The sequence below is a fragment of the Fringilla coelebs genome, assembly GCF_963513975.1.
Source record: "Fringilla coelebs genome assembly, chromosome: 4".
In the NCBI taxonomy this organism is placed as follows: domain Eukaryota; kingdom Metazoa; phylum Chordata; class Aves; order Passeriformes; family Fringillidae; genus Fringilla; species Fringilla coelebs.
In genome coordinates, this window is record NC_140032.1 from 7,156,855 (window position 1) to 7,170,578 (window position 13,724).

Here is a 13,724-nt window from a genome sequence, read left to right on the forward strand (position 1 = left end):
GAAGCCATTCCCCCTTATCCTGTCACTCCATGCCCTTGTAAAAAGTCCCTCTCCAGATCCTTTGTAGCCCCATTAGGTACTGGAAGGTGCCCTAAAGTCTTCCCAGAGCCTTCGGTTCTCCAGGCAGGACAGCCCCAGCTGTCTCAGCCTGTCCCCACAGCAGAGGGGCTCCAGCCCTCTGATCACCTTTGTGGCCTCCTCTGGACTTGCTCCAGCAGGTTCAGATCCTTCTTGTGTTGGGGGCCCAGAGCTGGGTGCAGCATTGCAGGTGGGGCTTCAGAAGAGGAGAGCAGAGGGGCAAGATTGCATCCCTTCACCAGCTGCTCACACTTGTTTTGATGCACTTCTGTATGCAGTTGGCTTAAAATTATATTTCTTTAAATATTTATTTGCAGGCTGATAATTAACACTTGAGAAGTGTGTACAGTTTGCAAAACATCAGGTTGCAACATATGCAAGCATTTAATACTGGCTGGTATTTTAATGTGTTTTCAAAAAACTCAAGAAAATGGAATCAGTAAGTGAATGGCTTGCTGAAAAATTTATTTTTATGAAAATATATTTAAATTCACTCAGCTTAAGGGTATTTCCAGTTACATTTGATATGGCTTTTAAAAAGAAAGATTGCCTACAGTTGCCCAATTTGAATAGTTTTAGCCACTTCATGATTTGAGAACTCTGCCTTGCTTCGGTGCCTTATTTGCATTCATGGGCAGGAAGAGGACTGTGTTTGGGCTGAAGGCCAGGTAGTGAATTTCACAGCTGAGTTCCCAAGTGTACACTTAAAAATTCCCCCTGACATCCTTAGCTCTGCAGTTTTCTACTCCTTGCTCTCAACTAAGTGATCAATGTGTAGCTCTCCTGGCAGTCCTTCCGCCTCTTCCACCAGTTCAAGCTTGTACACCCAGAACAATCCTCTTCTAAGTCTTGTCTCCACAGCTAGAGGTTGTTGGAGCATGCTCTGGGACAGCACACCACTTTTTTGGCTTTCTGAAAACAGTGTGAAGTAACTCCTGAAATGAAGAAAATACTTGGATCAGCTTAATCAGTTGTCTCTGCTTTTTTTGTTAGTGGTTAGCACCTGGAAACAGTCATGCTACAGTGGCAGAAGCCTCCAGCCAAGCAGACTTTCCTTCACATCACAACAAAATTCTCATCTTGGAAAAACTTGTGTTACTGGAATTTTACCCCTTGTGTAGGTTGATCTAACTTCAGTCAAATTCCTTTTCACTAGGTTTAAGTTTGACCTGGTTTAGCACATGCTTAGGTTGAATAATGTGTCTGCAGCTGTGGAAGCTGGTGAACAAAAGGAGCAGAATCTATTTAGTGCCACTGGATTTAAATGTGCTGCCCACTAATATTTTACAACTCTCCTTTGTATGCTCACCATATGAGCCAACTGGGTGTGGCTTTTCAAGCTCTAACGAGTAGGACAAGTTGGTGTTGTGCTTATACAGAACACATTCTGGTCAGTACTTGCTGCTTTATTTCAAATTTTCTACTAGCTGATTTATTCTTTTTTCCTTAAGGTAATGCTTCCCTAGGCTGAGTTCTGTAAGTTACTCTTGCCTCTAAATAATGATGTGTAATCCAGGTTTGGTCACAGAATTGTACTGGCAGGAAAGATTCCAAGTCTCTAATAGGTTTATGGCAATTAATGAGATATAAATCTTTCATCTGTCTCCTAGTTTGAAAATTTTGGTTCACAGTGTTCCACTGTTCACAGTGTTCCAACCATTTTTAGATGGTACCTGAAAATCAAGTGAACTGTAATTAAAATTTTTTTTAATTGCATTGTCCAGAACACTTTCTTATATGTTCTCCTTTCATTAACTTTCATTATTGGTGGAAAGAAATGCTCCTGTTGGTACAGTGCATGTAACTTGTGAAGGGTTCTGCAGCAAAGCAAGCCAGTGCTGGGTCTTTTGGCACTTTGGAGCTGTAGGAGTAATAAAAGAACCCATGGATAAAGATGCAAATTCAAGATAAAATCCTGCTTTGTAAGAAATATAGTTCTCAATTTTGGCATTCACAGATTCTGTCTCTGTAAAGTAAGTGTAAAATCTGTACCTAGATGTGATTCAGAAATAGTCTCGTGAAAACTGCTGGCTCTATAATAAGAAACAAGTGCCTGTGCAAATTATGAAAATCTCTGGTAAAGGGTATTTACTGTCAGCTCCAGTTATGCAAATAATTTCATTGTACCTTTAATTTCCCTTGTTATGACACACTAAATTATGTTTCTCAATATGTTTACTTTTATTTACTTTTGGAGTATATAGTGGAAACATTTCGACTCAGTCTCTTCCACAGAAGACATTCAAATTGTTTTTATGGGGAAAAAAAGAAAAAGAGAAGATTCAAAAACCTATTGCACCTAGACATTCTAAATGATATATAGTGTTACCAGCTGAAATTGAAAGTTCAATTGTTCTAAATGTCATATGAACACGAACTGTGCCAGAACTCTGCATGCTGAAGAGACAGCACAGGAAATGGGTGCTGTTACTGCTCTTGAGTGCAGATAAGGAACTAGGGAAAAGGGAGATTAAACACAGACTTTTTTTCCCAACTGACTAGATCTGTGTCCAGCTGACTGCTCAAAATTTAACAAAAGCACTTTCTGTACTAAAAAAGGTACCTCAAATTAATAGTAGCATATGAAACTCTATTGATGCAGGTTTTCAGTGTGGCATGGGAAGCTGATTAGCAAAATACTTGAAGAAATATTTTTTGGTGAACAGTAAGAAAGATGCAGTGGGGCAAAAAAGAAAGGAAGAAGTTATCTTAATGCTGTCTGGCATCAGGTCTTAGAGTTGGAAATAAGTTTCCATGTTCAAAAACATGAGATGTCAAAATAATGGCCTCCTAGAACATCCATTTCATCTGTGAGTCTTTAAAATATTTTATATTATTTGTGTAAATGGAAAAAATAAAAGAGGGTTGGAGATGGAAGGTTGTTACGTAGGCAACTAAGTAGGTGTTGAAGCCTATTATTTGTCATGGTTTATGTGGCTTGAGTTTTGGGTGGGTGTACTGCTGCGATTTTAGGGCAAAATGTATAAAGAAAATAATTGTTTTGGCTTGGTGCCTTCTGTGGTAGAGTCTTGTCCTGCCATTTATTTAGGTCTTAGTTTGAGATACCAGGAACCATTAAATAGATCATTTCAGTCTTGAGAAGAGGAGCCCTTTCATATCTTATCAGGATTATCCTTGTCTTTTATTACTACTACAAAGAAGCACAATCTCTTGTAGGTAATGCAAAGTCTTGGAAAGCAAATGCTTTGGCTTATCTTCCTTCCTCTGAACCAATCTGTTCTCTGATGGGGAATTGCAGTGGTGCTGTAGGAACCTCTTGCCTAATAGAGCCCAGAAGGGGTGTGGCCCCTGGGGATACTTCCTTGCATGCAGATAATTAGAAGGAGGAAAACTGAGCCCTTGATATAATTGATTAAAAGTTACATGCTTGAAAGATTTGTAATCAAACATATACGTGATATGTACCAAACAGAGCGCTGATTTGTGCTTCCTGTTTTACCCTTAACGTGGATAATCTGATTGCTATCTAAATTATGTCTTTGATTAATGGAAAAGCAATCAAGATTATCACAACTACCTGAAAGAACTTCTCATGGACTTTTTAATGATTAAATATATGGCTGAATTAAGTGTATAGCACTGAAATGTTTTTAAAAATTCCTGTTTCTGTGAAGTAATAGAACTTCCTGTCTAAATTGCTAAATTGCTGCTACTGTAGTGGAAGCATCTTAACACTTCCCAAATCATTCCCCAAGCTGTAGAGAGCTCCCATCCATGTGTCCCTAATGGCCATCAGTAGCAGTTTTGATTCAACTGTTCCACAAAGGTGTGGGACAAGTAAGACAGGAGACTTCCAAGACTGGCAGATCTCTTAACTCAGGAATGGAGCATTAGAGGAAATTAACCAGTTTAGTCATACATTGTAGGCTTTTATCACTAAAAGAAAATTTACATGGGTTTATCTTGGCATTCCTTATAGTCCTTGTACGTACAAAGTACATACTACTTTTTGCTATTACTTCCTTAAAAGTAGTCTTTCATGGGTAGAGGTATGTAGGAGACTTCTTGGATTTCCTGAATAACTGCTGGTCTACTATGTATAAATTTTTCAGTAGCCAATATGCATTATACATGCTTTCTCTCAAAGACAACTTTCTCTTTCCTAATGAATTAGTGAAGGGAGGAAATGTAAAATTAGAAAATCAGGGTCTGAAGGGTGATCTCTTAGTTGTGGTTTAATTTGTAGCTTTCCTTTCATAGGTACAAATTTGTCTTCATATTCTGTTGTCCCTGGATTGTTTCCATCAGTGCTTCCTACAGCCAAAGCAGGATAGGTGAACCTCGTATCAGACGAGAAACTGCAGCATTTTTCCGCTTGTTTTTTCATAGTCTTTGAAGTGTGAGCTCCTTGCTGAGAGAACTTAAATAAGGGTTTTACTATGGGAGCTCAAGTTCAATCAATGACCTCTAGTCCTCTGGAACCAGTGTGCTCTTTGGGCTGCGTCAGATGAAATCATCAGTCTTCCTAAGCTCTAGAGGACCTGACTTTTTAAACACAGAAACTCTAATGACTTGCTATTTCTGCTTCAGGTGCCATATGAAACACTGAACAAACGATTTCGAGCTGCCCAGAAGAACATTGATCGGGAGACCAGCCACGTGACCATGGTGGTGGCGGAGCTGGAGAAGACGCTGAGCAGTTGTCCTGCTGTGGACTCCGTTGTCAGTCTCCTGGATGGAGTCGTTGAAAAGCTCAGCGTTCTGAAACGCAAGGTGAGTGCTGTTCCACCTTCAATGCAGTGCTCTTTGCTTGGATTTTCTTTCCAAGATACCAGGCATTACTGCCTCTTTAGAAGCCTTGGAATGCACAGTGAAACTTTGCTTCACTGTGCTTAAGAAACACGATTTGGTGGTCCTTGTCTAAGTATAACAAACTTCTGTTGAGAGGTAAAATTAATAGATATTTGTAATCCTGGAAAGGGCATTCTTTACTAACAAAAAATAAATAGTAGCAAAATGAATTGATTTGTATCAATTCCTGCTTGTCTAATGGAAAGGTTTGTGTAATTGAATTAATTGACCACTGGAATAGCAAAACAGGTAGAAGATGAAGCTGAAAAATGGAAAACCCCCAGTGCAGGAATAGTTGTATGCAGTGTTGAGATTTCTCTGCAGAAGAAAGTGCAAGTTGTCCTGGATTGTTACTTGAAAATTTTTTATAAACACTCAACTTACAATTTGAAAGATTCCTAGGGAATATTAAGAGCCTTTTAAACAAAATTTGGCAGGATAACCTGCTTCTAGCTGTTAAGCTTGAACAAAATACAACCAGCCTTTCATGCCTTTACCACATCTTTCTTAGAAAAAGATGTATATGTTCTCAGAAGAAGTATAAGCCATCCTTATTTTGGATGGGAATATTACTCATCCCTAGAGTCATCAGAACACTTACTTGAAACGAGTCTTGCAGAAAAATGGAAATAGCTCTGTCGCCTGACTTGAGAGCAGTGCTTCTCTGAAAATAAATAGATGAAACATAGAAGCAGAGTCATTTCATTGAAACTTAAATGAAATAACCAACAGATATAAATCTTGTAATAGTAGTGTGTGAAGCATCAAAATACCTTGGAGGTTTGCAACATGAAAATAACGCTGTCATGTGTGTTGATTTGGGGTTTTCTGCTTGAACAAGTTAGCTAGGTGTTGAAAAGCTGTTCTGCAAAAGACTTGATAAATTAATTGCTCTTTTCATCCTTGGATTGTGAGCCTTAAAGAGGTCTTAAAGGATATGTTTTCTTCACTTCTCTGTTACTTACAGAAAAATAGGAGCTATTTCTGAAAGAGGTGTTGTATGTTGCTGGTAGGTGTGTAGTAATGATATGGAGGAGTGAAAGTTATTTACTTGTTAAAGCTTTGCTGACTGTGGGGGTGTGTCTGAAGGCATTGCTGAGTGTTTTGGGTGCAAAGCTCCATTTTTGATTAATTGCTCATTTGTTTTTGACTGCCTGAAAGACTCTGGGGAATCTTATAGCTACTCAGAAAGAACAAAAGGCCAAAAAAAATTATTTAACAGTAAAAGTCCTCTGAAATACAAAGGTCTTGTTTCTGCTCCAAACCCTCAACTCCCAACTGTCTTCTCTATAATCTCTGCCCCGAGCAAAATGATTGTTTTCTTTAGAGCCTTTAGACCCATGTGGGATCTCTGTTTCCTCCTGTGTTTAGACAAGGATCACATGAACTGCTGAGATGGCCATAATAGAATTGGATGGTTCCTTTATTTAACACCTTACTCACTCTTGAAAGAGAGCTTTAAAACACAGCAGGTTTTTTAGGTTCTGAAAATGATCCTAGGGAAACCTAGGCCTTTGTGGTTTCCCTTTTGTATCCTGTTTAATATGCTTGTTCCCTAAGTTCTGTTAACATCCAGCAGGGCAAGTCCAGATAGACTTGCTTCAGAGGGTTTTGAAAAGAATCTGTAGCCTTTCTGAACATACTAGAAGGATCAAAAAACCGGCAAGAGCTGTATAGGTCCATATACAAAGCCATATAAGAAGAATCCTTTGGAAGCAGAAGGGGTCTAACCTTTGTGCCTGGCTGCCTTATTAGTTGTATTCAGAATATTTCTCAAGGTTGCCTTCACATCTGATAATAGTGCAGATATCTAAAAAGTGAAACTGTATTTTGTCTTGAGTTAGTATTTGCCTGCTGAATAGGAAGAGACCCAGTTTATAATTCAAACAAACTATATCTCCAAACTATGTTACAAAATAAAGCTAAAGTCAGCAGCACAAGTCACTCCAACTTCAGTAATAAAAGTAACTTAAGCTACAGATGTTTACATGGATGTTAAGACACTCTTGTATAGTGACTAGTGTTTTAGATACATGAATTTGGTATCAAGGGCCAGATCAGAGTCAGGCTTAATTGGAGGGGGGAGGGGTAGAGGGGAATAATCTCAGTGAGCTTTCCTTGCAAGTTTTCTCTCATTTCACTTTGCTTTTCAAATGCTGATCCTTCCAGAAGTCTGTCTATGGGCAGGCAGGGTAAATGCAATTAGAGCCAACCTGTGCTTCCAGAGCTGGAGCTGTACACATATGATACTACAATTTGAGTTCTGGAAAGGTCGCTGTGTCAGCATGGAGTGCAGAGTGGGCTGCCAAAAGCCTGCCAGGTTCTGCCTGTGTCTTCCAGCTGCCAGAGCTGTGCAGTCATTCAAACACAAGCCAGCAAGTTTAAAGTCACCACAGGGCAGCCTAACTTGCAGTTGCATCACCAGTGATATATTGCAGATGGGAAAGGTACTAACCATCCTCTGCTGGTTTGCCTTTACCTTAGCAGGCACATAAAAGTTCTGTCAGCTTTCTGGAGTTCTGTAGCCTGACCTGGGCCAGAGTTGTCACATGCTGTGTACTGAGTCAGCTGGCTTGGAATGATGGCTCTAAGGTTGAAGGAAAGCAACTGAGCTGAGTGTTTTTGTTTTAATTAAAAATATTGTGGCAATACCTTGGGGGACTTGTGTGTGGTTTTTTGCTGGGTATGCCAATATGTTGGTTTAAAATCATCAATCTAGTTCCTCTGGACAAATGTGTTTTCCTAAGTAAAGCTCCTTAACAAGGGATGCACGTTCCCACAGTAACAGAGTTATATAAAATAATACCAGTTGAACAAAACTGATGATTTTGAAAAACTGATTTTTAGATCCTTGAATTACAGGTGCCAAGAGGCCAACCATTTGTATAATTTCCATTATTGCATGACTGATTAAAATGGCTCCAGTGTATTAGAAGTAATGTGGGTTTACTCTGCATCACTCCTGAGTAGAACTAATCCAGCAGGACAGCTGCTAGAGGAAGAAGCCATGCATAGGTTAGAGGTGGAAATTTTGCTTTTCACCTCTTTGGATCAGATGACTGCAAACCTTCACAAAGCTCTTTGCAGGCTATTAGAGCAGTTGCTGCCACAGTTGATACATTTCTGGTTTTGGATAAACTGCAAATTAAGCAGAAAAATGTATCTATTCATAATGTCAAATAGATCAAAATTACCTTCTGTGCAAGAATATCTCAGAACTGGACCAGCCATGCAGGAGCTTATGCACTGCCATAGGAAATAATTCTAAACAAAAGAGACACTACTGGGAGTAGCTATATAACATACAAAGAATGCTTACAAACAATTACTGTGTTTTGCTTTAAAAGGAGATTGAGAACATGTAGCTCTTACTGGTAGCTTTTACTTTTCAGGCCGTTGAGTCAATCCAGGCTGAAGATGAGAGTGCCAAGCTCTGCAAGCGCAGGATTGAGCACCTGAAGGAGCACAGCAGCGACCAGCCGGCTGCTGCCAACATGTGGAAGAAGAAGCGCATGGATCGCATGATGGTGGAACATCTCCTGCGCTGTGGCTACTACAACACAGCTGTAAAGCTGGCCAGACAAAGTGGGATCGAGGTGGGTGCCACTGTGGACTAACTTGCTCACAAAATGATAGTAAAGAGGAAGTTAGAAAATGAAAACAAGCTGGTTTAGCCTTGTAGCTGTTATTTTTATGTATTGGTGTGTCTTCCTGGCTAATGTTTATCTGTTAATCTTTTTAGGCTTGAGTTTGTTCTCCTTACTTGGTAAAAATTTTGTTTTAATGTATTAAATAAGTCAAAATTGAAGGCATCATTTTTAGTCACAAATTAAATGCTTTTAGATAAATACCTTTCTCTGTTAAAACTCAGATTAGTTCTCAAATGTCATACAAAATTTCTTGTTAAAGGCCTTTAGGCTGCTGATTAAGCAGGTGGTGGAGCTTCCCATCTGTCTAGCCCCACTCAGCTGATATGTGTAGGTGACCAGACTGAGCAGAACAGCATTTGCTGATTTCAGGAACAACTGTTCTATTGTATCATCCTACTGTTTAATGCACTGAGAGGAAGGCTGGCTTTTACTTGGGAAAAGAAATTTTGATACAATTTGGGTTTTTTAGTAGCCATTATATCTTGCATGATCCTAAGAACATTTTGTTGCTTTGCTTGTTTCACCATTTTCTGAGTGTTGTTTTCCTTTTTACTGGTTAGCTAGTTGGTTTTGCTTGGGCTCACAGTGGGTTATGAAGTGTTTGCAGTTTTTGTACTTTAGTGTAGCTACTTTATGCAGACCAATGAATCCTGATTGTGGTCCTCTGACAGCCACAAGGACATGAAAACTGATTTTTTAAGAATTTACTTTTTGTCTAGAGAAATGTTTTGCAGATTTTAGGTAGCCTTTGCTATTTGATCCTGAGTGATCCTTGAATCTTCTTTTAATATTCCTGATTCCAGAAGGTATGCAACTCTTCTAGTTAAAATCTTACTCTTCTAAAGATGCTGAAAGTTGAATTCTCTTACATGACTTATGTACTTTGCCTTTCTTAGGTGGAATAGTTGAACACATCTCTCTCATTTTGTTGGAGAAAAAAGATATTTTTTTTTACTGATGTCAAATTAGAGCATAGGTACTTGTTCTTTGTCAAGTAACAGGGACCTATTTGTCATGTGTCTTTTATTCCTTGGCTGCTTTACAGTCTAATCCTGTTCAGCCAGCAGCAATTTCAGCAAATGCCAAATAGGAAATAGCATGTAGCAGCTGAATAGAAGTGAGAGGGGAAGTGGGTTACAAAGTATTAATAGGAAATAGTCCTGAAAAATCAACTGAAGAGGCTGTTGTGCCTCACTAGTGATACAGCCTGTGCATGTGAGTCAGAAATACCCAAGGCAATTAGCTGGGATAACTGCAGCTTGACTGGTCAGCAGCTCTTCCACTTCTGGTAGATGTTTCCCTCTGTTCTGAGCAGGCGCTCATCTCTGCTGAATCATCATGTTACTGTACCTACTAGGTCTGCTGAAAAAGCACTATGGAAATATTTTCACTTTCCTAGCAAGCTCTATTATGCCTGATTAAGTAATGGTCAGCTTTGGTTTGGGCATGAGTGTGGAAGTCTTCAAGACATACTGCAAGACCCTGTGGTAAAAGCATCATACTTAAAGCTTTTCATTCTATTTGTTGAATGGAAAGTTTTATGTTAAAAAGCAAGTTTTAAATAAGATTTCTTACCTTCTGCCTGCAAGTCTAACTCTTAATTTGTGTAACATCAGAGTAATAACACAGAACATAGCTGCATGTTGAATGCACTGAGGCCTTTTTTCTTCTAGTTCACTCAAATTGTGCATTTTGGTCGCCGTTAGGGTTTGTTTTGGCTTAATGAAGATAAGGCTTCCCTCAGTTTCCCTGCTTTGCATTTGGTGTGACTGTATGGCAGTCTTCTTTGTGAACAGCTTATACAGAGTATGATACTGGGTCTTGTTTGTTACACAGAATTTGGTTTTGTTGGTTTAGTAAGACAGCAGCTTTGTTTCTTTTTGTTCCTTTCTTGCTAAAGGATGTGAGCATTGAAATGTTCTCTAATGCTTACTAATGTAACTTTACTGTAGAGATTACAAAATATCATGTTATTCTCTCATCCCAAGTAATCTGTTTACTGTGGTCTCACCTGGCATTTTGATTAATATCCTCACCACCACTCTTGTCTTGATTTTGTTACCACTAGGTAGACATTATACCCTAAGTAAGAACCTGAAAAAAAGTATTGTTATTGTTCAGCTTGTCCAGCAGCCAGAGGTGAGGCTGGTGGACAAGTTAAGCACGGCCCACTGATGTACTCTTGTGGCAAAAACAATTCAACAGCACTCTGGGTTGCACTGGATAAGCAGCAGCAGCAGAAGGGAGATATCCAGCCTCTCTACTCAACACTGGTTGCACCCAGCTGGAGTGATGTACCTGGAACTGGGCCCTCAGCAGACACAAGGACTTGTGGAGTCTCCCTGTACTTGGAGATGCTCAAAACCAGACTGGAATGGGACAGATCCCAAGTAAGCTGTTAGAGGTGACACTGCTTTGAGCAGGGAGACTACTCAAGTTCCAGAGGTCTGAACCTCAACCATTCTGTGATTCTGTTCCTCTGATTGTGGGGCAAATAGCTGAGGTGCCCTTTGCTCTTTGGGAAGGCTGAAGGAAGCAGCTTTTTCAGTTGAGTCGTAGCTTGGGGATCCCAGGTTAAACACTTTCCAGGAGCTGTTAGACCAGTCTTGGGAGCAAGTCTCAACCTGCCTGATTTAAGTTTCTTGTGTGGCTCCTAAATGTGAGAGACCTGCAGAGCTGCCAAGGTGCTTCGTGGGTGAAGCAGGTCAGAAAGGATTCTGCTTCAGTGACCAAAGGGAAACCATTAAATCATCCCAATGTTTGAACAAACTGTCTGTTGTGGGCTATTGGCAAAGATTAACTGTGTGCCATGGTGTACAATTCTAGTAGTTTTTCATGGTCTGTGACAAATTTTAGGCTATTTTCTAAATTAATTACCTCCATAGGAATTAGAGGCTATAAAATTTTGTAACAGAAGGTAAGTGCTTAAAAACCATGATTATAAACTAGGAAGCAAACAGAATGGAAAGCAATGCTGAATGTAAAAAATTGTAGGGAAATTTTAAATATCAGAGTTAAGAACTTGTTCGAGTAAAGAATAACTTTGGGTGTAAGGCATTTATACAGCATAAAGTTATAGCAATATAAGAAATACATTCCAAACATTAAATATTTGTTACACGTCTTTAAAGACAAGCAATGCTGCTTGGTAAAGTAAACCAGAATGTGAGTAAGATTGAAATAAAAGTTGACAGTCAAAGACAGAAATGTTTGTGCCAAAGTAAATATGGGGTAGAGGGGATTCTGTTGTGGTCTTTTTTCTGTGATTTCTTCTGGCTCCATGATGATGTGAAAAACAGTTTGGCTTGAAGATACAAACTAGATGCTAAGGAGTTTTTTGTTGCATATGAATAAAACTCATCAGTATAGGGTTATGAGAATAAATAGAATTAAAATGAGGTCATTATTGCAGTGCAATGGCACATCAATATAAAAATGCCTATTTTCATCTGCAGATTCATATTTTCAGCTAGCTGGTGAGGTTGTCTGTTAACTTCAGCTTTGTTATTTCATGTTCTGCTATACTGCTATCTCATTTCTGTGCCATTAATTGATATGCAAATTTAGTTTAGGAAGAGTGGTGTTCCACTAGGAAGTTGGTTTCTGTTTGTAGATAAATTTTGTAATTAAGCTATGTATGGGGTACTTAGTCTACTGTTTCTGGAGCTGGTGGGGTTTAAAATTGTATTTGTTTTTCCAGCCCTTTCCTGAATAGGCTGGGAAGAAAAAATAAACATGTAAAGTGTCTTTACATTCTTCACTTAATTATGTATAGCTGTAGTGATTTTTGCCCGTAGGATTGAAAACAAGCCCAGATTCTGAAGCTTCCAGTCTCCCTTATCATATGCTGTAAATCCTCTTTCCATCTTTGCTTAGCTTATTTTAGTAAAAGAGTGTATCTCCTTGCCTTACTGCTCAAGCTGTACAAAAGCTGTACAAGTGTCAATGTTTTTTCTGTGAAGGATAGCATAAATTCAGCCTAATTCTTTGTGTGTTGGGGCAGGGAGCAAATTATTCAAAAATCTATAGTCCACTGAGGAACAGAAGAGTTACTGCACCCCTGGGCAGGGTGGGCAGTGACACTCTAATGTGGGCAGTGAAATGCTTGACTTGAAAAAACTCTTAAATAGCTTAAAACTTGTTAATTTGACCTTAAATCAGGGATTGTGTAGATCAATCAAAATTATGCCAATTAATGTTCTAAGATCAGTAATTAAGTACATGCATCATCCCTCAAGAAACTTAACTAGCCTTTTGCATTCATACCACAGTGTGCTTTTTGCTTTTGAGAGCTGGGGTGTGGGGGGAAGTGAGTATTCCATTGCCTTGAGGAGTTTTGTCTAGACATATGACCATTGTCAACACTGATTGGTATTAGAAGGGTTTCTTGACACTTCCAGTATTGACAATTGACACAGTCCCAAAAAGATAATAATTTTCTTGGAGTAGGAGTTCAGGTCTCCAGTTATTGTCAATGATTTCCTTCCTGAGCTGAACTTGTAGATCTGTGGTAATGGTTATTCACTGAAGAATGTCAAAACAGGGCAGATACTGAAAAGCCATTCTAAAAGTATTTTCTTTCAAAGTAGTAAACACATTTATTTAAAAAAATTAATTTTGTTTAGATAAGGAATAGTAGTCACTGGAAAAACTGATTATCTTCCATTCTTCTCTCCCTCCTGTTTGGTCCAGTTAGTCTTTTTTACTGCATCATTGCAGCTTCAGTTTCTGTGAAACTCTTCTTGGAGGGATTAGCCTAACTAGAAAACATACCTGCTACAAATTCAAGCGTGCTCCGCTCTCTTAATTTTGTTACAGAAAGCTGTGAAATCTTATTTGGTGTTCTGTGGTATAGAAGAAACTTGAATTCTTAAAGTCAAGCTTCATGGCTTTTGACCAAGTATCTGATCTCTTCTTTTCCCTATTCTCTATCAGTGTTCCTTTTTTCAACCCCAAAGCTGAGTGTTCTTTCCTTGCTTTAGAAAAGTGTTCCTCAGCACTGTGATATGGATCCTTCAGCTGACACCTCAGTAGAATACTGCTGAAGGATTTCTGTCTGCTACGGGGCAAAATTTTCCTGAAACTGCTCTTTTTGAAGTAATCCATTCCCTGAATAACTGTTTCTCCTTGATAAATCTCTCAGAAAATGGGAGATGGAAAATAACCTGCACATTTGAGAATCAC

At 39.0% G+C, this 13,724-nt stretch overlaps 1 protein-coding gene across 2 annotated transcripts in view; it reads left to right on the forward strand.

Moving 5' to 3' along the window:
- The window catches only part of MAEA (macrophage erythroblast attacher, E3 ubiquitin ligase), a 49,108-nt gene that overhangs the window by 12,972 nt on the left and 22,412 nt on the right, over positions 1 to 13,724 (forward strand). For both annotated transcript variants that reach the window (XM_084204209.1, XM_084204210.1), the window contains exons 2-3: positions 4,630 to 4,812; positions 8,283 to 8,486. In XM_084204209.1, the coding sequence (XP_084060335.1) occupies positions 4,630 to 4,812; positions 8,283 to 8,486 (387 nt within the window). The remainder of the gene's footprint in view (positions 1 to 4,629; positions 4,813 to 8,282; positions 8,487 to 13,724) is intronic.